This window comes from Mobula birostris, chromosome 24 (genome assembly GCF_030028105.1).
Source record: "Mobula birostris isolate sMobBir1 chromosome 24, sMobBir1.hap1, whole genome shotgun sequence".
In the NCBI taxonomy this organism is placed as follows: domain Eukaryota; kingdom Metazoa; phylum Chordata; class Chondrichthyes; order Myliobatiformes; family Myliobatidae; genus Mobula; species Mobula birostris.
This window is the reverse complement of record NC_092393.1, coordinates 43,368,104-43,392,421: the sequence shown is the minus strand read 5'-3', so window position 1 is coordinate 43,392,421 and position 24,318 is coordinate 43,368,104. Positions and strand designations below refer to the sequence as shown.

Here is a 24,318-nt window from a genome sequence, read left to right as displayed (position 1 = left end):
CCTCCCTCTGGTTCCCCTCTTCCTCCCCTTTCTTCCATGGTCCACTGTCCTCTCCTATTAGATTCCTTCTTCTTCAACCCTTTACCTCCTCCACCTATCCCCTCCCAGTTTCTAAATTCATCCCCTCCCCCCCCCCCCACACCTGGGCTCACTTATCATCTGCCAGCTTGTACTCCTTCTCCTCTCCCCCATCTTCTTATTCTGGCTTCTGCTCTTTTCCTTTCTAGTCCTGATAAAGGGTCTCGGCTCAAAACATCGCCCATTTCTTCCCCTCCATTGATGCTGGCAAACATGCTGAGTTCTTCTTGTGTGTGCTGCTCAATGTTTCCAGCATCTGCAGAATCTCTCGTAATTAAAATTATTGTCCTTTGTTTCAAACCATTCCAAGACCTCTATCCTCTTCTCTACTCTTCAGTCCTCCAAAATGCTAACAGTTATCAAAATCAAGCCTCTTGAACATTGGATTTTACAAGCCCAATCAATGACAGTAATGAATTCAGCTGTTGAAGACCCAAGCCTTAAAAAAAAAATCGTTCCCAACATCTCTACAATTCTCTTTCCACCTTGAAGTCATGTCTTACAATCCATTGCTTTGAGAAAACATTATGTTATGTGTTCCAACAGTACCACATAATTCTGTCAAGCTTTGTTGGATAGTCCTCCCAGAAGAGAATTAGTCCCTTTTATTGTACTCAAGTAGCTGCAAGGTGCGGCAGCCAGGTGCACTGGGGTACTAAGATATAATTTTACCTAACAGCTGAGTTATGTTTTACTTTAGTCTCAGACAATATGTGAAGTCATGTCTAAATTCTGATGTTGTCATTTTATCCCAATCTATTTTTAATCATACTTAGAAGACAAAGTATTATAAACAAGACCAATGAAACCTTAAAATGCTAAAAATTTATCTTGGCAATGTTATCAAATTCATCAAAGACAATGTTAAAATGTAAAATGAAAGTTGCATCAACACAACCATAAATTCCAAAGAATAATATTTTTATCTCACCTTCCTCATTGTGTAGAAAAATATTACATTTGGGATTTACTTTGCTTTTGACTGGAATAAACCAGTTCAACGATGTAATGAAAGCACTCACAAATGTGTGTTCATGAAAGATTGGCCTGAGAGACACTGAAGCACACAGTCCCAAGCATCATGAGTGACAGCTAAGGTATGCATCATGGGATGAACTCAGACATGGTATATTTTTACTTTGGGGTTGGGGGAAAAGAAAAAGAAATAGAGAGAGAATAATTAAAAGGGGAGAAGAGAGGAAGATTTAATTAGCATGGCAGGGCTGCTTTGCTCTGACTTTCTTTTGCCACAAACACAAACACATATTTTGCATCTTAAATCCAACACTGCACAAGTGTGAAGCTTGTGAATTTACTAACTTTGCTAATTGGTGAGGGGGTGATTTCAATCTTAAATTAAATTATATTTTTGCATTAATATATGAATTTTAATCTGTAGTCTTGTCAATAGAAAACAATTGGTTGTTAGAAAACATAACAATTAGTAAGGCTTCCAGCTATAATTAGTTGCTTAAATAAAAAGCAATTACTGTCAGAAAATTCTTAGTATTGGAGAATCTGGGAGTGACTTACAGATGTGTATAATTAAATAGATTTTGCTTATTTACAGAGTAGTAATTTAAAATGTAGCTTACAAAAGCTGAGAAGGTCAGCAATTTGATGTGCACGGAAGCTTGCATAGAGGGGTAAAGAAGTGATTTTTGGTATTAAAAATACACATAAGTAAATAGGTAACATTGAAAACAAAGCAATACAGCACTGGGTTCAGGGTTCAAAGTTCAAAGTACATTTATTATTGAAGTATGTAAATTTTACAACCTTGAAATTCACCTGCTTACAGGAAACCACAAAGCAAGAAACCCAAAAGAACCCAATTAAAACATCAATACCCAATGCACAGAGAAAGAGGGGAAAAAAACACAAATCATGCAAACAATAAAAGCAAGCAACAGCATTTAAAGCCAAATTGAGTCCTTAGACCCAAATCCTGGAGCAGCTGGAGTAGGCCCACAGCCTTGGTCTCAGTTCATCATATTGCACGGCAAATCACCACAAAGCTTGCAGACATGAAGCACGTAGCAGCCAGAGCAGTCTCACAGACTCAGCCTCAGGACCAAGGAAAGCAGAGTAAAATGTTGCAAAGCAGTATTGGCCTGACTCTCACTTCTGTGCCCTACCCCCTGCCTTTTCAGTCCATCTGGCCTGGTGTTTAAATTCTCCAAACACTGCGTCATCTCCTGCACTCAGACCTGGACCCTGCCGCTTCGACACACTCTGGACCACTTCTGTCCCATATTTGACTTTTACAAATCGATTTGGCACTTAGATGGATCAAACCTCGCTCCCAGTTTAGGTGGACAGGCTCCAAAACAACTCCAGACATCCCACCTCTCCTGGAAGTTCTGGGAGTCTCCCGCATATGAATAGTGGCTCCCTGATGCCCGTAAATTATATGCAATATCATGGAAATCAATTTTTTTGAGAGCAAGCGAGCGAGAGAAAGCAAGAGAGCGCGCGAGAGAGAAAGCAAGCGAGAGTGTGAGAGCGAGAGCGTGAGAGCAAGCGAGACAGCGCGCGAGCAACGAGAGAGAGAGAGCGTGAGCGACAGAGAGAGAGCGCGAACGAGGGAGCGAGAGCACACCATGGCAGAGTGTTCCAAAAAAAAGAAAATATAAAACGTACTTCACCCCAGACTACACTAAAGTGTACCCCTGCCTAATAGGAGTCAAAAATAATGACAGTGTTGCTCGCTGCACTGTTTGCAACAGTGACTTTTCTATTGCCCATGGTGGGTTAAGACTGTAAAAGACATGTTGAGGTGAGATTAACAGGTGTCATTCATTCATTAGCATAGCTAACGTTATTTAAACTAGCTGACTAGCTGCTAAGGAGCTACTCTATTGTAGACATCGCACCTCTCCTGGAAGTTCCGGAAGACTCCCGTAAATTGATGGTGCTACCTCCCTGAAATGAGTTTTTGCAGGGTGGGATGTCTGTAACTCCGCTTCAATATTTCATCACTCACTCCCTCCAACTTCATCTCTGAAGTTACAACTTCTCGACTTCTCTCCAACTTCTCTTGGAATACGCCTCAACCTCACCCCAATTCAGTCTTGCACCCGCATGCCTCGACCCTTGGATCAGCCTTGCCTTCATTTGCCTCTTCATTGTTTGCTGTGATCATTTACTATAATTTTCCAAATAAAAAGTGTTAATAAGAGTACTTAGTTGAACTTCTTGCTTTGAAAACCACTCAGTAAGCTGTTGCCCACGTTCAGAAGCACTGACTTGAGAAAATAATAGAATTTTCAGTTAATTTTACGGATAGAAGAATGACAGTGCTCTTCAAACTGAAAAAAATCATTATGTGGGAAAATCAAGTTACTTTTTGCATTTTGTGCCACTACTTAAGTATTGTCAATTAGAAGAGCTCATATGTGGAAAACCTGCCTTACACAGCAGCCAGCATCATTACTATACCTCCATAACACTGTGTTACATCGTTGGTTAGATTGAGAGAGTCAGGCATGTAATGTAGGGATCCCTAGGGTATCCTGGAAAAGGCAGTGGTGGTTCCATTACAGAGTATAGCCACAGATGTGTCTGAGTGACTCAGGTGTCTGGGCAAGATTGGGAAAAACAGGAGAGCAACACTGACAGAGGATTCAACAGCTAAGCAGATGGGCAATTTCGTATGCGTACATGACACCTGTTTCGTCTGTTACCTCCTTGGTGCTGGGTTACATATGGCTGCTGAACCTTCAAAATGAGAAAAGTGAGTGGTCAGAGATGATGGCAAATATCAGTATCAATGACATAAGCAGAAAACAAAATAAGGGCCCTTGATGAAGAATATAGGGTGCTAGACATTGGAATAAAAACATATCTGCAATTGGTACTACAAATACAGGAACAGAAGGCAATGCAAATGATTGAGTAACTAATGAACACTGAAGGAAGGAGATCTTCAGATTGTTCAGTGAATGGTTCCAGATTTTAGGCACAAACCAGATCAATTAAATCTCAACCAATGTTCCTGTAGGAAGATTGATGGTATCAACAGCAAGAGCTTAAAGTATTTTAACGGGAATGTAAACCTGGGAGATTTTTTCTGAAGGGGATAAGAGAAAAATCAGATGTGGAGCATAGGGATTTAACCAACAAGTTTGGAAGACAGAAGAATGAATCTGGAGGAATCTAAGACTGGGTAAAATGGAAAGAAATAAGTTTGACAGTTGCATGTACTATAATGCAAGATGTCTTAAAATAAAAGTCACTTAACAGAGGGCACAAATACACATAAGAGAGTAGGAAATATGATATTGTGGCCATTACTGAAACACAATTTAAAGGTGTGGTAATAACAATCGCACAGCACTGATTACAACATTTTCAGATGAGGCATATGAAGAATGAAAAGGGTATTATAGAAATACTTGTTCAGTAAGTAATAATAGCCAAAAGAAAAAAAACTTGCAACATGTGACATAAGACATGCTAAATATAGTCATTCAGCCATACACATGAAAACAAGCCCTTCAGCCCAAATGCTTCATGCTGACCAAGATTCCCATCTAATCTAGTCCCACTTGCCCAAGTACCTTTTAAATGTTGTTATTTTACCTACCTCAAAAACATCCTCTGGCAGCTCATTCCACCTCCTGGGTGAAAAACTTGCTGTCAAGTTCATGGTAAATCTCTCTCCTCTCACCTTAAACCCATGCACTCAAGTTCTTGATTCCATATCCCTGGAAAATAGGCAGTGCGTATTCATCCTATCTATGCTTCTCAATGTTACATGGCTTTACTAGATCATTCCTCATTCTCCTTCATTCTAATTAATAAAGTCCCAATCTGCTCAACCCTTTTCCTTGAACATCCTTGGAACATCCTCGTAAATCTGTGCACTCTTTCCAGCTTAACGGAATGACCAAAGCTGAAAACAATATTCCAACTGTGGTTTCACCAACATCTTGTACAATTGCAACATAACATCCAACTTCTGTACTCAGTATCCTGACTGATGAAGCCTTCATCACCACCCTGCCTACCTATGACGCCACTTTCAGAGAGCTTGGTCCCTCTGTTCTACGAAACTCCACAATGCTTCACCAATCACAGAGAATATTTTACCTGATATACCTTCCAAAATGCAGCACCTTGCACTTATCAGAATTCAAATCAATTTGCCATTTCTCAGCCCACTAACCCTACTGATCAAGATCCAATGTAAATCCTGATAATCATCTTCACTGTCAATGACATCAGCCACTTTAGTGACATCTGTAAACTTATTACCCATGCTTTCTACATTCTCATTGAAATCACTAATATACAGTACTGTACAAAAGTCTTAGGCACTCTAGATTTTTTTATAGTTTCAAATGGTATGGCCTTCACAGAGTCCTGATCTCAACATCATCAAGGCTGTCTGGGATTAACTGGAGAAACAGAAACAAGAGAGATAGCCAATGTTGGTAGAAGAACTGTGGCAATTTCTCCAAGGTGGTTGGAACAACCTATCAGCTAATTTACTTATAAAACTGCATGGCAATTTCCCTAAGAGAAATGATGCAGTTTTGAAGGCAAAAGGTGATCACACCAAATAGTGATTTGATTTATTTTTGTTTACAGTGCTTTACAGTAATTTTTTGATATTTAAAAACTTTTCAATTCAAACACCTTCGCTTTACAGATTTTTTTTTACATGTGCTTAAGACTTCTGCACAGCATTGTGGATAACAAGTAGCAATGGGCCCTGCACCAAGCCCTATAGGCCACCGTTAGTCACAAACCTTCAGTCTGAAAAACAACCTTCCACCATCACTCTCTGCTTCCTTTTGTCGAGCCAATTCTGCATCCAATTACCAAGCTCTCCCTGAATCCTATGCAATCAATTTTCCATAGCAGCATACTTTGTGGACCCTTATCAAAGGCCTTACCAAAGTCCAAATGGACTGTGTCTACCGCCCTGCCCTAATTAAACTTCTTGATTACTTCCTCAAAAAATAGATTCATTAGACATGATCTCCCACGCACCAAGCCATGTTGACCATCTCTAATGAACCCATCTTTCCAAATGTTTATGTAGCTTATCCCTCATAATCCTCTCTAGTAACTTAAACATCAGATATGTTAGGCTTACTGTAGTTCGCAGGCTTTTCTTTGTGGCCCTTCTTAAATAAAGGCACAATATTAGTCTTCTGGCACTTTAATTACCACTATGATAATGTATATATCTCAGCCAGGGCTCCCACAATTTCTTCTCTAGCTTTGCACAGTGGTCTTGGATATTCCTGATCAAGCTCTGCAAATTTATCTGCCGTCATACATTTCATGACATCCAATAACACCTCTGCTATAAAGCAGACGATCCACAAGATCTCCCCATTTCCTATACCAATGTCCAAAGTCTTTGGGTATTTGTCCATGGTTAAAAAAAGAGAAGAGAACCTCATGCACCTCTTGAGGCACCTCACAAAGATGTTAACTTTGGTCTTTGAGGGGCCGTATTGTCTTGTTATTTACTCTTTTCCCCAGAATATACATATTAAAGCTCTTTGTATTCTTGGTCTTCTTTACCAAAGTTTCCTCATGCTCCCTTTTTGATCTCTAATTTCCTTCTTGAATATATTCCCTGCAACACCTATACTCTCCCTGGGATTTCCTTGATTCCAGCTGCCTCTACCTGACCCACACCTCAATTTATTTTACCTGACCAGATCTTCAATATCCTTCATCATCAGGGTTCCCTATTCCTGCCAACCCTGCCCTTCACTCTAACAGGAACATGCAGATTTTGAACGCTCGATATCTCACTTAAAAAAGCCTCCCACTTGTCAGATGTCCCTTTGTCTGCAAGCAACATACCCCATTCAACTTTTGCAAGTTCATGTCTAATACCAGCAAACTTTCCCTTGTTGCAATTTTGAACTTTAACTTGTGGACCAGATTTGCTCCTTTCTATAATTAACTTAAAATAAATAGAATTATGTGCACTAGTCCCAAGTGCTCCTCCACTGACCCTCATCATTTGTCTTGCCCCATTTCTTGAGAGTAGTGCAGGGTCTGCCCTCTCCCTGGTAGACCCTTCAATATTTTGTGTGAGGAAACTTTCCAGACCACATTTAACATATTCCACCCCATATAAGCTCTTAGCACTATGGTGTTCCTAGACTAGATTAAGAAAACTAAAATTCCCTTCTATGACAATCCTGCTAGCCCTGCAAATTTTTGCAATTTCCCTGCAGATTTGTTCCTTTAATTTACGATTAGTACAATCCTAATAAGTTGATCATCCCCTTATTTCTTAGAATTACTGGATGATCTCTCAGTAATTTCATCTCAGACTACTACCGCAATGTTCTCCTTAATCAGAAATGCCACTCTCCCTCCTCTCTTCCTCCACCTCCATCCTACCAAGCACCTGTATCTTGGAAAAATTACCTGCCAGTCCTGAACCTCCCTTAGCCATATGTCTGTAACAGCTATAATATCCCAGTCCAATGTTGCTATCCATGTCCTGAGTTCATCCAACATTCTTCTCAGACCTCTTGCATTGAAATAAATTCAATTTAATCCACACAAAATGCTGGAGGAACTCAGCAGGCCAGGCAACATCTATGAAAAAAAGTACAGTCACTTGGATTTCCAGCATCAACAGATTTTCTCGTTTTTCAATTTCTTGCTCCCTGCTATGCTTGTGGAGAGATTGTCTTTCTTGTTCCTTGCTATGCTCCTGCCTGTCTCATCTAATGATTTCAGTTCAAAAACCATTATACGGTTAAAATGGGGAACAATTAAAAGAACAGAGACATTCCTGGGAGTGTAAATGTAAACTGACTACCCAAATAAAAGATGGAGAAGATAGTTGAAGAAATGTTTTTTTTGAACAGTACATAACAAGTGAGGCTGCATTATATTCTTGAGGTAGCAATAATAATTCAGTTAGATTTGGCACGATAAAGAAAGGCAAAATTTTGTAAAAATTTAAAGTTGGTTGAAAGACAATTTCATTTAGTTAAGATATGGTTCAGCAAAACTGAAATGAAAACAGCAATTTGAAAGCAAAATCAACATCTGTGTAGTGGGCATTCAAGTAGAAAAAGATTATAAGAAATATATCCCTAGCCCAAAGCAGCAAGAACTCTCAAATCTCAATTTCCATATATTAAGAAAACTTAGCAGAAGCTAAGGAGGATAAATGGAAGCTTAGAAAAATATCAAGAACTTAACACGAAAGAAGGCTTAAACAAGACTAGAGGTTAGAGACAAATGCTGGAACCTGGAATGCCAACAATTTCTTTTCCTTCACAGATGCCACATTACCTCATGAATTTCTTCAGCAGATTTTTTGTTTAGCCTAGAAGGTATGTGGGTAAAACTAAGAGAAAAATTAGGATGAAATGAAGGATTCATGAAAAATATTGGCAGGTAATATCAAAGAAAACTGTTTTTTAAATCTATAAAGTGAGAAGAAAGCAATCATTAAAGAAAAGTGTATGTCTTATACCAGACATAGAGTTCTAAATTAATGTTTTTTTTCCCTCTTGATAAGACTTCTTTGATGAGACAGTAGACATGACATAAATATTATTGATATTGTCTGTATGGACCTTCAAAAGGAATTTGATAAAGTTTCTAATTAAAGCTTTTTTTAATCCAGATGAAGCACATGAAAAAAGTTGCAGCATAGATAGAAAACTGAGTAAAACACTCTTATTTTTCAACAGAATGGAAATGAACTGTGGTATATGATTTGGGCATACACATTTGCATTTGTCTCAAAACCCAGAGAACTGAGAAATGATAGACTTCCACAGGAAAGTGAGGGCAGATACATAGTAGACTTCAATGCAGAAAAATGTTAAGTGTTCCATTCTGATTGAAAGAATGAGAGAAGAGACAAGACAAAAAAAAAAACAATTCTAAGAGGAGACTGGGAAGAAAGAGATTTGGGGTATACAGTGTGCGCTATAGGTCATTGTGAGTAGCAGGGCAGGCTGAAAGGAGGTTTAAAACACATACAGGATCCTGTATGTCATTAACCCAGCATTTTGTGTTTATTCCTGTACCTCAGTGATACTTCGCTGTAGTCCAGAGCTGTCTTCCTGTCAACCACACAGCTATTTTTGATATTATGGCTAAGCATCTTAATTATGATCCCCATATTTAACAATATATCATAAAAGGATTAGAAATTGGTAATTAGATGGTAGTGACAAGTCAGAACATCTGAGAGGATGGTGGAGGCAGAAAATCTTTATCATCTTCATAAGATACTTGGAGATGTCTTAGAAAAGCTACATCTTTAAAAATTGGATAAATAATTGACTAAAATAAATAGCTTGAGCTTTGGCTGGTTTTGAACATAATGGGCTGAGTAGCCTTGTTCTATGCCACATATTTATATGATTATTTCTCTCCAACTTTGCCTTACCCACTCTCTGTCCCTCATTGGCTCTCTTTGACCTTCTTCTTCATCACATTCTTTTCACCCCTCTTCTTCCTTCCTCTCTCTCCATGATATAAGGATTAACCTTCCTTATATCAGTTCTTCTCCCTCTCACCACTCTTTCTCTCCCTCTACTACTTTATCGTGCTCCAATTGACCATTAGTCAAATTGCTGCTCAGGTGAAAACCAAGACATCACCCGCAGTCTTGGACATTGGCTTGCTAAGTTGTGCCTTTACTTCCATACCTTGATTAAATTAAAAGGGATGGAGATTGTTTCTTAAAGGCCAACAGCAAATGGTGTGATGGGTGAGATCTCAGATCTGACAGCTAAGAGTCTGAGAGTGGGTGCAGGGGTGTTTAAGCGACTCGGACACAGTATATTGGACTAAAATCAACCAGAGGATACTAATGTGAAACTAAACTCTGGTTTCTAATTAGTCTGTGCAATCAATATGATCAATAAATTATACGTTTATTTGAAATCACTCTAATCACCTATATCATCTTAAACCCAAGGATGTACCCTTGAATGAGTATAGTGAACAACTAGTGTAATTATTAGCAACACACACAAAATGCTGAAGGAACTCAGCATGTCAGGCAGCATTTACTGCCAGTTCTAATTTCACTACATAAAATACTGTCAAATCCCCCTCACTTCTGTCACGACTGTTCACCCTTCAATGATTTATCCTAGATAACATCTGGCTCCTTTTGCACTCCCACAAACCATGTTCTTAAACTCTTTCTGCCCTCAACATCAACAATAAATAAGAGGGCCTTTTGGATGAAATTCTTAGATTCTAAAACTGAGATTATCTGGTCAATTGCATCAGTTCCACCATTATTCTAGTTTACCAGTACAAATGACAAGGAATGCTCAACCCCAGCTTTCTCCCCCAGTCTCTTAGCTCCAGTTCACATTTCTCTCTCTGATGTCTTTCCAAGTTGAACGCCCATCTCTAGTTTGACTCACTTCCTGTATGCTATGTCATTGAACTGATCCTTAGTCCCATATTTATTGACATTGTTATATTACCTTCCTCAGTGTTGTTTCACTCGCCTTCAAATCTCCCATTCCACAATTTAAAAATCCTCATCATTCTTTTCAACTCAGTCCACTGCTTCTATCTTCCTTCTTTCTCTAACCTGAAAAATATCAGTGCTTTTGCAGCTGAAAACATCTCAAACATCCTGAATTTTAATTGCTCAACCATCATGAGTTCCTCAACCACCAAGGTCTTACGTACGGGACTACCCCTCTACTTCTCTTTATGTAAGTGGATTCTTACACTTTGACCATGCATTTGGCAATTTACACCCCAATTGGTCTGTGCCAAGTTTTATTACTGTACAGGAAATTTGAATCATTTTACTTCCTTCTTATTACAAGTTGCAGCAGATAAAGTATCAGTAGTATTAGCACACTAATGTTTTATTGTAACCTGTAGAGCCCTGACGTAGAGCCATCTCAGGAAATGGAGTCCACTGAATCTAAATTCTAACTTTGGTTTCTTTTAGTTCCTACCTATATATTTAGAAAGGAGCCCGATAAAACTGTTAACAGGAACCACTGTAGCTTTCAAAATGCTGAAAACTCTTCTGAGAAGTACCAAGTAGATTACTTTGTGGGTTGGTAGAAGGGATGACGGAATATGTTTAATTATCCTCTTCCCCCGAATAATCTATTTACATTTATCTTTTGTACAACTTTGTACTAAATTAGAACAATATTACGATCCGGTTTAATCTCGTTGCGAACTGGAATAGACCTGTTTAACCCGGTGGTGGCGCACGTGCACGATGCTCGCTCTCCATCACAGGAAAGGTAGGCTTGAGGCAGCTGGAAGCGCGCCGCCTCTGGGAAGAGATTCTTGCATCAAACTGTTTTCTCGCAGCCGGTACACCGAGAGGAGGCGCTCATGCACGAGATGCGCATTCACGCCATACGTGCGCGGAGACTGGCTCCAGCCGGTCTATATCAACTCAGGCGAGGAGCGACGTTAAAGTAATCGCAAGGGAAAGGGGTGACAGTCAAATTACTGGAGAAAATTATCTTGCTCAGAGTTGCAGCGAGCGTGACCCCGAGCTGGAGAGGCACCGACCTTGGAACACACCGCATTAGCAGCTGTGAGCAACAGTATTAAAATAGTTAACCTGTTAATGATGTTAGGGTTATAACCGATGTCTCTGTGCGAACACCGGCAGAATCTGTACATTTTGCCTGGGGTAAGATAGAGGTAAGATCTTCTGCCGTAGAACTAGTTCTTAATCATCCTTTAAATAATTGGAGCACCCTCTGCACCTTCAGTAAAAACCTTTAGATGACCATTTCCAATCGGTGAACATCAATTTGTGCTGAAGGGCTGACGTTGTACAATATTTCTATTTTTTAAGAAAAAGCTCTCGGAGATTGTATTTGTGAGTTAAACTTTTTAATCGTACGTTTGTTGTGTGTAGGATCCAAACGGTTGTCCCACTGATGTCATCTTTCGGGGCCAACAATTTTCTCCGTTTTGCTTTCGTTAAACATAAACGGTTCAGTGTTTTTTTAAAAAATCATAGGTTTATTTGGAAGCTTAGATTTGTTTTTGTTTCCGTCGTAGCCCCAAAAATCAGGTCAACAACTTGCGTTAATTTGCGACGCATTGCTGGGTCCCGATCACATTTGAGCTGAGCTGAGGAACTCTGCTGGTGAGTACAGTCGCAATCAAAGGGTTGAGGGCACGACGGAAAGCTCAATGAACAGTCGAGATAACTAAGAAATTTCGGTTGACAGCAAATAATTGGACCTCGCGCAAATCCCGTATTTACTGTACACGTTTACAACATGCCGAAGTAGGTACGAAAATCCAGTTTTAAGTGAGACATTTCAGAGCAGCGAGAGAGATTTCGAACCGGTTCATTTCTTGGTAAGGTATTATAAATACTCTTCGTTTTACTGTAAGAGGAAGTGTTGAGTGCAATTTACTGCATCACTAAAAGCAAACGATCTCAGCGGGGCGTTCTGCAGACATCGAATTCGCCTTCTTGCGCTACTTAACACAAGTGTAACAATATGTTATACTCTTAATGTTTAAAATTACAACCGTGTTACGATCTTCTCACCGCTTTTTGTTACTGTAAATATCTCTCGGAAGGGAAATGAATAATTTGTCTGCTAAAACGCGACAGTGTTTTTAAGTTGGTGCAGTGAACTGCAGCCGGTTTTTCGGCAGGGGGAAGAAACGCTTTGACATAAAGGTGCTTGGTGCTCCTCCAGCTGTTGGAGCAGACTCGGTGCAGTCATTTGACGTACAAAATAGCCAGCAGATGGTGCAACAACTGTCCTAGTTGTCTTCATGCATTACTTCATCAAGCAGTTGAGTCTCCTCACTGGGTTTGGAAAAGTATTTTGTAAACTGCCAAGGCTCAACTTCTTTGAAGGATTTACGAATTATATAATCAGCATTTTTATTTCTTTGAATTTGTTCAAGATAACCAGTTAGCACTTCGGATATTTGTTTTCCTTCCCTTTATAACCGAGGCTTTAAATTTAGCACCCATTGAACACATTTTCTATATGTAGAATAGCAATTAGCAAGAAATTCTTATCGGATCTACATTGAATTAGCTACTGCAACTAAAATACAAGACTGTCGGGGAAATGGGAAAAGAAGTAGACGTTGTTCCCTTATTTCATATGTTCTTACAACCTGGAAGGTATTCAGCTCCTCAAGTCTAAACCAGCTCTCCGGAGCAGTCTTATCATGGGGAAACCCTAGTGGTCACAGGAAGCAGATGTAAATAGTTATAGCGGAACGACGGAATGAAATGATGTTTTATGTCTTGCATTGCGTTACTGCTATACCAGCGTTGACCGTGCAGATAGGAAGCCTCCAAATAAAGTAAGTTTGATGCTACTAGAATGGTAGAGGCTGGTTTATTAAAAAAAAAGTACAGTCCTATAAATTGTGGATCGCCTAATGACACTACATGAACTTTACTGATGAAATTAGATGGTTTGCTCAAGCAGGTAAGAAGACAGAGTGAATCCTCTATATTTTTCCACTGTACTAGCAAACGTTCTTGTTAAATGCTACAAACATTGACTACCAAGGGAAATTCACCAGGCTTGATGTTCTGTCCAACTACATCTGTTTTATAGATTACCTCTCTGCCAGCTCAACTTTTAGAAACTTCAAAATCATGTACAATATAACTTCAGAAATTACATAAGGTTTAAAATAGGAGCAAGAGTAGGGTTTTGGTCATTTGCACTTGCTCCTGTAAAACTGCTTATCCTTACATCTGCCATGGCCAATCTGCATTTACCTACACTATCCCCATATGCCTTGAATCTTTTAATAGCCAAAAAATCTATGAATCATATTGAATATAGTTACTCACTGAACCTTTTCAGTTCTTCACTGTACAGAATTACATAGATCTCCCACCCTTCAAATGAAGAAAATTTGTCAGACACAATTCTTTATAGAGTACCCTTTATTATGAAACTATGACCTTTAATTCTGAATGCCTTAGCCAGGGAAAGCATTCTCCCTGTATCCAACCTGTCCAGCCCTACAAGAATTTTTAAAAATTTTAATGCAATCTCATTCTAAACTCTGGTGAATACAGACATAGCCTGTTGAGCCTCTCCCAAGGCAAACATCTCTCTCATAAACTAGGCAAAGTTGATGGAAAGGGGATCCTAGAAAGGTGGGAGTAGAGCAGCAATGGCCGAAGCTACTGGAAGTAATTCATAAGATGCAGGGTCATTTCATCCAAAAGAAAGAGCAACCACAGCTGACTCTTGAAGAAAGTCAAAGACAGCACAAAAGCAAAAGAGAGGGTGTTTGATAACTGGTAAAATTTGTGGGAAGTGAGAATATAACTTAAAAACCAACAGAAGACAACTTAAAAAAAAACAAAGTGGAGAAAAGATGAAATATAAAGGCAAGCTAGATAATATAAATGAGGATTCAGATACTTAAAAAGAGGCCAGAGTGGACATTAGACTGAAAAATGACACTGAAATATAGTAATGGAGAATAAAGAAATGGCAGATGAACTAAAGTATTTTGCATCAGGTTGAGAGGGAATAATAAATCAATAATAAATCAGCTACGATTGAATGCTAGAGCAACTCAATGGACTGAATGGTCTAATTCTGCTCCCTTACTAAACCCAACATTCTGAAACCGGTCTTCACTGCACTCCTTGTAAGGAAACTACAGTACTGAGCAAAAGCTAGGGCGCCCAAGACTTTTGCACAGTACTGTATTTGTCAAAATCCAGCAGAGAGCGAGTTTGTAAATCTGGCATGTTGGGAATACTAAGAGTTGAGCGTGTGGGTGGGGTTATGGGATAGGTGACAGAGTGCTTGGGGTTGGTGCATTGCACTGGTGCAGACACACCCAGCCCCGAGTCAGCAGGCAAGGTAAACCAATTTCAAATAATTCATTTATTAATCATTAATAGAATGTCTCTCTGGTGCTTCCTGCTTCCTCCCCTCTCCCTTTTCCCAACCATGATTCTTCTCCTCCAGCTCCCTTCCCAATCTCAGTCCACAACAGAAACCCAAATTAGAATCAGGTATATCATTACTCACATGTCATGAAATTTGTGTTTTTATGCGCAGCAATTAAGTGCAATACTTTGCAAAAGTCTTAGCACCCTAGCTATATGTATCTGCCAAAGACTTGCACAGTACTGTATATCCTTTTTAGGAAAGGTGGTCAAACCTTACACAACACATGTGGTTTCACCTTAACTTCAAGTAGTTTGAGTAAAATGTCATTACACCTGTGCTCATGTCCTATTGTAATAAAACAAACAGATTATTTACTTATCTTCCTAAACACCTGCTGTACCTGCATGTTAGTTTTTAGTAACTTGCGCATATGGACACCTTGGTCTGAACATTTTACATGAAACTCTGCTGCTCTGTTTTATACACCAAGGTTTCAAACATAAGTTTTAATTTGTTTTAATTAAAATGACTTAAGTTTTGATTCACTATAATAGACATTTGTGAAGTAAAATTTTAATCCAGTATGAGAACATAAAAATACTACAGGCTTCAAATTTTAAAGGCTGCAGTATTCAAGAATTCCTAACATGTATACAAAAATGGATCTTGACTGCTTTAAAAAAGTCTGCGTAAAAAAGATAATTTTAAAAAAACCGTCAGTTTATTTACTTTGAGGTTACAATAACATTCCCCTTCAGCAGCCTATTTTCATATAAAATTGGCTTTATCATCCCAGCTAGAAGTTCAGCACCTTTTTAATTTCTTGTGAATATTGAGGTAACTAGTGTATTAGTTTTAATTTTCTAAAGTTCTTTAAGCTCAAGGAACATTCCATTTGATAAGAAAATAAATATCACTTATTCAAAAAGAAACAGGAAACTTGCAGCTAACAAACAGTCAATTGGAAATGGTTATTTCATATGCTATAGCAGAGCACTTAATAAAACTCAAGGTATTTAAATAAAGTCAGTACGATTTTGTGAAGGCGAAATCACGTTTGACTGAATTATTAGGCTCTCTGTAAGTATCCAGGATAAGACAGAATGCCGATCGGGGTGTAGAAATGGCAGGTGGAATTCAATTCAGAAAAGTGTGAGGTTTTAGACTTTGAAAGATTGAACTTGAAGGCAGAGTACAGGGTTAATGACAGGATTCTTAGTAGTGAGGAAGAACAAAGGGAACTTGGAGTCAAAATCCATAGATCCCTCAAAGTTGCCGCACAAGCTGATAAAATGATTAAGAAGGCCTATGGTATGCTGGCATTTATTAGTTAGGGGATTTGAGTTCAAGAACCGTGGGGTTATGTTGCAACTGTATAACATTCTGGTGGTTGGACCACACTTGTATTATGTTTGGTGCTGGTTACCTCATTATAGGAAGAAGGTGAAGAGACGATGTACTAGGATGCTACCTGGAGTAGATTACATGACTTCTGAGGAAAGGTTGAGTGAGCTAGGGCTCACTCTGGAATGATGGAGGATGAGAGGCAATTTGATAGAGCTATACACAATTAGGAGAGACATAGTCATAGTTCATAGTCATACTTTATTGATCCCGGGGGAAATTGGTTTTCGTTACAGTTGCACCATAAATAATAAATAGTAATAGAACCATAAATAGTTAAATAGTAATATGTAAATTATGCCAGTAAATTATGAAATACGTCCAGGACCAGCCTATCAGCTCAGGGTGTCTGACCCTTCAAGGGAGGAGTTGTAAAGTTTGATGGCCACAGGCAGGAATGACTTCCTATGTCGTTCTGTGCTGCATCTCGGTGGAATGAGTCTCTGGCCGAATGTACTCCTGTGCCCACCCAGTACATTATGTAGTGGATGGGAGACATTGACCAAGATGGCATGCAACTTGGACAGCATCCTCTTTTCAGACACCACCGTGAGAGAGCCCAGTTCCATCCCCACAACATCACTGGCCTTATGAATGAATTTGTTGATTCTGTTGGTGTCTGCTACCCTCAGCCTGCTGCCCCAGCACACAACAGCAAACATGATAGCACTGGCCACCACAGACTCATAGAACATCCTCAGCATCGTCCGGCAGATGTTAAAGGACCTCAGTCTCCTCAGGAAATAGAGACGGCTCTGACCCTTCGTGTAGACAGCCTCAGTGTTCTTTGACCAGTCCAGTTTATTGTCAATTCCTATCCCCAGGTATTTGTAATCCACCATGTCCACACTGACCCCCTGTATGGAAATGGACCACCGGTACCTTAGCTCTCCTCAGGTCTACCACCAGCTCCTTAGTCTTTTTCACATTAAGCTGCAGATAATTCTGCTCACACCATGTGACAAAGTTTCCTACCGTAGCCCTGTACTCAGCCTCATCTCCCTTGCTGATGCATCCAACTATGGCAGAGTCATCAGAAAACTTCTGAAGATGACAAGACTCTGTGCAGTAGTTGAAGTCCGAGATCTAAATGTGAAGAGAAAGGGAGACAAGACAGTCCCCTGTGGAGCCCCAGTGCTGCTGATCACTATGTCGGACACACAGTGTTGCAAGCACACGTACTGTGGTCTGCCAGTCAGGTAATCAAGAATCCATAACACCAGGAAAGCACCCACCTGCATCGCTGTCAGTTTCTCCCTCAGCAGAGCAGGGCGGATGGTGTTGAACGCACTGGAGAAGTCAAAAAACATGACCCTCACAGTGCTCGCTGCCTTGTCCAGCTGGGCGTAGACACGGCTCAGCAGGTAGACGATGGCATCCTCAACTCCTAGTCGGGGCTGGTAGGCGAACTGGAGGGGATCTAAGTGTGGCCTGACCATAGGCCAGAGCAGCTCCAGAACAAGTCTCTCCAGGGTCTTCATGATGTGGGAGGTCAATGCCACCGGTCTGTAGTCATTGAGGCCGCTGGGGCGTGGTGTCTTCGGCACAGGGACGAGGCAGGATGTCTTCCACAGCACAGAAACCCTCCAGAGCCTCAGGCTCAGGTTGAATACATAGCAAAGTACTCCACATAGCTGAGGGGCACAGGCTTTGAGCACCCTGGTACTGACACCATCCGGTCCTGCAGCCTTGCTTGGGTTGAGACGTTTCAGCTGTCTTCTCACCTGTTCAGCCGTGAAGCGCACCGTGGTGGTTTCGTGTGGGGGAGGGGTATAGTCATGACAGCAGGGTGGGGGACCGTGAGGAGGGGAGAGTGGAATATGTGTTGGTTGGGGGCCAACAACAGACGGCTCATGTGGGGGATGGGCAGGGGCCACAATGTCAAATCTGTTAAAGAACAGGTTAAGTTCATTGGCCCTGTCCACACTGCCTTCAGCTCTTCTGTTGCTAGTTTGCCGGAACCCAGTGATGGTCCTCATCCCCCTCCAGATCTCTCTCATGTTGTTCTGCTGGAGTTTCCACTCAAGCTTCCTCCTGCACCTGTCTTTAGCCTCCCTGATCCTGGCTTTCAGGTCCCTCTGTATTGCCCTCAGCTCCTCCCTATTTCCATCTCTAAACGCCCTCTTTTTAGCGTTCAGGATGTCCTTAATGTCCTTTGTCACCCATGGCTTGTTACTTGAATAACAAAGGACAGTTCTTGTCGGAACATTGCAGTCCACACAGAAGTTGATGTAATTAGTGATGCATTCTGTGAGCCCATCAATATCCTCTCCATGTGGCTCACAGAGTGCCTGCAGTCTGTCACCTCAAAACAACCCTGGAGCCCCTCATAAGCCTCCTCCGACCATTTCTCACTGTCCTCGAGGTTGCAGGTTTACTCTTCACCAGGGGCACTTAGCAGGGTTTTAGATGCACCAGCTACACATGCACATGGAGAGGGTGGACAGCCAGTGCCTTTCTTTCAGGGCAGCAGTGACCAATACCAGAAGACATCTACTTAAAATGAGTGGAGGAAAGTTTAGGGGAGATGTCAGATATAGGTTTGTTATAGAGTGGTAGATGCTTGAAATGCACGGCCAGGGATGTGATAGAGGCTGATACCATAGGGACATTTAAGGGACTCTTAGACAGGCACGTGGACATAGGAAAAATAGGGGGTTAAGGGCTGTGTGGAGGGACTGATCATTATGCGAGTTTGTGGAGGTCAGCACAACATCATGGGCCAAGAGCCCGTACTGTGCTCTAATGTTCTATTTTCTAGTAACATGTTGTGGATAAAGAGGAACCAGCAAATGTTCGATATCCAGAAGGCTTTAAAGTATCATATCAAAGGATATTATGGATAACAAAAGCTCATGGTGCAAGAGATGACACGTTAATATGGATGGAAGTTTGGCTGGCTAAGAGGAACCATAGTAGGGATAAATAGAATGATGTGACAAGTGTGCCAAAGGAATTGGAGTTAGGCCTTAGCTTTTCAGAATTTACATTAAAACTGGTTCTCTCGGTAAGATTGAGGTAATATAGTTAAGAAAGCAATTGTGAAGAGGATATAATAGGGCTAGGAGGGATATAAATAGGTCAACTGGAATGCAAAGGTCTGACAAAATCTGAATCCTTTTAGTTTGGCAAAAAAAGTAAAAAGCATGTCATCAAAATCATGAGACAATGTAAAGATCTGGTGCTTGATTCAACAGGCTAATCTATGCAGCAATTATGGGGAAAAAAAAGATTGGGTTTTATTATTGCTAAAGGAACTGCAACAGAAAATTAGGGAGGTATTAATTCAGTAATAGGGCACTAGTGAGACCACATCTGGAGTACCATGAACAATACTGGTGGTCTTATTTAACGGAAGCCCTTAATGAATTTGAAGAGTTTTAAAGGCTTAGTAGAATAAACCTGGAAATGACAAGTTACAAGTTATCTTGTGAGAAAAGGTTGGACATGCTCAGTTTCTATTTACTGGAGTTAACGTTGGAGTTGACTTCATTGGAATGTGTAAGATTCTGAGGCTTCTTTACAAGATGTGAATAAGGATGTTTCTTGTGGAGATCCTAGAATGAGAGGTGCCCAATTAAGGCAAAAATGAGGAAAACTTCTGAGAATAGCAAATTGTGGAATTGACTTCCTTAGAAGATAATGGAAACTGTTTTTTAACATCATTAAGGCAGGTAGAGAGATAGTACATAAAACAAGGAGGTGGAAGTTTATTGGGGTTAGATGAACATGTGGATTTGAGGTTACAACCAGATCATCCACAATTTTAATGAATTACAAAGCAAGCTTAGAGGGCCCTCTCAAATTTGCACAATTGTATTATTATGGTAGCACTGTCATGTGCATGTAACACTAAATGTGAAATAGGAAGATTTGAATTTAAAAACTGAAATATCTTATTTCTAAATGCAGAGAACAAACTGTGGAAATGACAGTTTTCAAGGAAAACACAGGAGGATGGACAACAAATGTTTACACAAAGACACCAGACGGAGGCTGGGGCTGGATCACAGCCATTGCCTTCTTTTTCACAGAAGTCCTCACATATGGCATAATTAAGTCATTTGGTGTTTTCTTTTATGACTTAATGAATTACTTCGATGAGTCCAACAGCAGAGTATCCTGGATATTATCCATTGCTGTGTTTGTAATGATGTTTACAGGTAAGGAAAACTTTTAAGTATCTGGATCATATTTTTGATTAACGTTCATCTTCCTGATTTTAAATAGAATTAATTTTGGCTGAGAATCTAGCAATAGCCTACAAGAGTCCAGTTTCACCACTAGCAAACTATGTAATTGGGCTTGGCATGTACATCAGAAGCAGTACAGAGAAATTAAAAAGCTGCAATCCCACACTTGATATCACTTGTTATAATTTAAGCTTTTAAAAGTACAGTTCTGGTAAAAGAAAAGTTCCAGAATTATTAAAGTGTTTTCTATTTCTTTTCCAAAGTCATTACCTGTTGAAATTTAGATTGGAATAAACGTTTCTGTCACCACTGCTAGTCGTCTTCATGACACTAGCCTGAAACAATTATGGAACGTTCTCCTTCCAGCCACAGTTGGTGAGGGTTAAGGAGGAAGAAATGTGCTCTGAATAGAACAAAAAACGAACGCAGTAAGGATATATGTAAATATTGAATGAAGAGTTTAAGATCATTTTAATCAGATTATTAATACCCAATAGAGTATTTCAAATAATTCGAAGTAATTTCTTTGCATGGAGGTGAATGAGTTAATTAAATGATTCAAATAATCCAATATATATATATATATAGAGCAACAAATCCAAATAGTCTAATTATTAAAAGTAACTGACTTCAAATTAAGAGTGGGTGTATTTCAGTTTGAATAGTATAGGTATATTCTGATCAGCAAGCCAGGATGATTATGATCTCTGTGCTTTATGGAATATCAGATAAATATCAAATATACTCCATATTCTGCATCTTCACAACTGACATACAATTAGGAAGGTTGCATAAAACATTTGTATGTGAACTTTTATAGGTAGAATACTTGATTTTGTATTGCCTCCCAAAATGTCTTAACAAGAACAATGAACCTCTGTAGTGTGTTAGTCTTTCATCATTTCCACATTCCTTTTAGTTTTGAAATTTGTCCTAACATTAATTCTTAAAATCTCAAAATAGTTGTTTACATCTATCTTATTTTATATACATTTATTTTTTTCCTTTTCAGATCCACTTTTTTTTATCCTACATTTCTGATTGATTAATTAATTGTATTAGCTGCAATCTCTTTCTATCCTTTTTTCAATAAATGGAGACATTGAACACTTTGACAGGACAAATAAACAGTAGAGCACAGTGAAAATGCAGCAACTCAGTCAGATCAAGATAAGATGCTACAACAATATGCCTTAATAATGTCCTAGGATATTCACAGAGATGTGGACATCAAGGGTTTTGAAGATAGCCTGAAAGGAGGGAAGCAGGTGAGAATCCTAGGCTTATATAATAGAGAACATTTTCACATAATTACGTAGACCTAGAATTACATACTGAGAAAGGCACAAATTTGGATAAATGAAGATTTGAAGAAAATGCAGAAAAGTAGTAATAGACAAGTTGTACTTGTTGTGGGAAGGCATGAATAGCAGGGGCTTGAGTGAGCTGAAAATGAAAAGATGGAGAAAAGTCAAGAGCACTGGGCTGATGGAGTCTGGAATTAATGGTAAAACGGATGTGACATTTCACTGAGACAGGTGGCTAAAGTGACGGAGTGAATAGCAATATATGGGAGAGTGGATATGGAATTGAAGGCTTAACTAGATCTTGATCAGTGTGTTAAAATTGTTAATAACCCAAATAGGGTGGAATTCATGATGAATTTATTAAGAATATTAGCAGTAATATTGGAATAGAAAGACCAACATCAAGCTCAGGCTGACAGCACTGAGGGGGATTGGTTAGGATAGAGCTCAGTTGGCATTAACATAACTGTAGATGTTGAAGATGCTATCAAGATCCTTCATATCGATAAATGTAGAAGGGCTAAGGAAAGATCTAGGGGGTGATCAAAATCCTTGGAGACGCTTCGGTTAGTCATCCAAGTAAAAAAGAACCAAGAAACGACATACAGTCCCTGTCAAGAGATCTTTGACCTGAAAATTTAACTGTTTCATTCTCCATTGGTGCCTGACCAGAATACTTAACAGCATTTTCAATTTCAATTCAGATTTACAATATCTTCAGATCAGTTTGGAAAGAAGTGTAGAAGAAAAAAAGCTGAAGTGTTTTCTTGGAGGGTGTGGGTATATGGCAATTGTTTAAAAACTATCACAGTCCTCATAAGGGATAACATTTGAAGAATGTTTAAATGAAGAATTGAACAAAACAACATAAAAGGATAATCAACACTATTGACTGTGTACTATAAATCTTTGAACCATGCAAGAGAGATGCAAGGAACTACAGTAGTAATAGTGGGAATTTTAATTAACCTAATATTAGCAGTCAATATAGCGGACACAGAACTCCTGCGTTACATTCAGGAAGACTATGACACAGTTAATAATATGCCAAACATAAAAGACAATTTCAGATTTGGTTTTGGGAAATAAAGCTGAGTCGATGGTAGAAGTATTACACTGTTATTGAACAAGGCAAAGATTGGTTCTAAATTCTGGTAAACCTAATTTCACTAGCTGAGAAGTGATTTAATGAGAGGGTAAATCAGTTTTGCAGCAATGGGAAGGAAGCATTTGAGTAGGAGATTCAGGTTGTTCAGGGTAAACATATTCTTAAAAAAAATTACTCTTGCCAAATCTAGAGCTACATGGATGACAAGATACATAGGTAGTAGGATGGCATAAAAAAGGAAACTTATTTCAGATACCATGTTAACGTGCTAGAAAGCTTGGAATAGCATAGAAAGTACAAAACTGAAATTAATGGAAAATTAAGAAAAGTAGTATAATATTGGAAAGTAGATTTTAAAAGGCAATGAGATTTTGTGAGTGCATAAAGACCAAGGCCATAACTAATCAACCCATTATACTACAATCTAAACAAGAAACAGGGGTTATGCTAAAATTGTATATAATACTGAATGGACCACAGATTCAATACTCCTACATTTCTATTCACATTACAGGAAAATGTGATTACATTAGATGATGCAGAGGTGTGTAAATATGTTAACAGGACTGGAGCATTGTAGCTATGAGTGGTGATCAGAATCAGGTTTATTATCACCGGCATGTGACATGAAATTTGTTAACTTAGCAGCAGCAGCTCAATGCAATACATAACCTAGCAGAGAGAGAAAAAAATAAATAAAATAAAATAAAATGCAATAAATTATGTACATTGAATATATTTTTTTAAATGTGCAAAAACAGAAATACTGTATATTAAAAAAAAGTGAGGTAGTGTCCAAAGCTTCAATGTTGGATGGCAGAGGGGAAGAAGCTGTTCCTGAATCGCTGAGTGTGTGCCTTCAGGTTTCTGTATCTCCTACCTGAAGGTCGCAGTGAGAAAAGGGCATGCCCTGGGTGCTGGAGGTCCTTAATAATGGGCACTGCCTTTCTGATTGGATATGAATTTTGACAGAGGGAGTATTTAAGTGAATTTAAAAACTGAAGGTCCTACACAAGGTTAATAGGAAGGAATTATTTCCCTTAGAAAGTTCAAAAACCAGGATTTGAAGTAATTGGTCAAAAGATTAGAGGGGAGATGAGGAAATTATTTTACACTCAAAGACTGACATAGGGGCACTAGGGTAGCGCAGCAGTTATTGCAATGCTATTACCGCACAAGGCATCTGAGTTCAATTCTGGCATCTGCTTGAAGAAAGCTTGTATGTTCTTCCCCTGACCACGTGGGTTTCCTCCCACAGTCCAAAGACTTACTAGTTACGCAAACACGAGGAATTCTGCAGATGCTGGACATTCAAGCAACACACATCAAAGTTGCTGGTGAACGCAGAAGGTCAG

General features: G+C 39.4%; 2 protein-coding genes across 17 annotated transcripts in view; one reads left to right on the top strand and one right to left on the bottom strand.

Annotated features, from left to right (window-relative positions):
• The window catches only part of arsg (arylsulfatase G), a 269,510-nt gene that overhangs the window by 174,701 nt on the left and 70,491 nt on the right, over nt 1-24,318 (bottom strand). Inside the window, exons 1-2 of one of the 6 annotated variants that reach the window (XM_072242599.1) lie at nt 10,536-10,698; nt 3,765-3,798 (exon numbers count right to left, since the gene is read on the bottom strand). The exons of 1 other annotated variant lie outside the window; for it this stretch is intronic. Coding sequence is in view for 1 of the 5 variants with exons in the window: in XM_072242604.1 (XP_072098705.1) it covers nt 20,819-20,874 (56 nt within the window). In the remaining 4 variants the exon portion in view is untranslated. Of the gene's footprint in view, nt 1-3,741; nt 3,799-10,535; nt 10,699-20,818; nt 20,952-24,318 lie in introns of those variants that run through there. 4 more of the 6 variants (XM_072242597.1, XM_072242604.1, XM_072242598.1 and 1 more) reach the window with 4 other exon arrangements.
• The window catches only part of LOC140187357 (monocarboxylate transporter 7-like), a 46,120-nt gene continuing 33,213 nt past the window's right edge, over nt 11,412-24,318 (top strand). For 5 of the 11 annotated variants that reach the window (XM_072242594.1, XM_072242593.1, XM_072242596.1 and 2 more), the window contains exon 1: nt 20,430-20,518. Coding sequence is in view for 6 of the 11 variants with exons in the window: in XM_072242586.1 (XP_072098687.1) it covers nt 20,284-20,518 (235 nt within the window). In the remaining 5 variants the exon portion in view is untranslated. Of the gene's footprint in view, nt 11,737-12,102; nt 12,191-12,241; nt 12,409-20,267; nt 20,519-24,318 lie in introns of those variants that run through there. The other 6 variants (XM_072242586.1, XM_072242583.1, XM_072242589.1 and 3 more) reach the window with 6 other exon arrangements.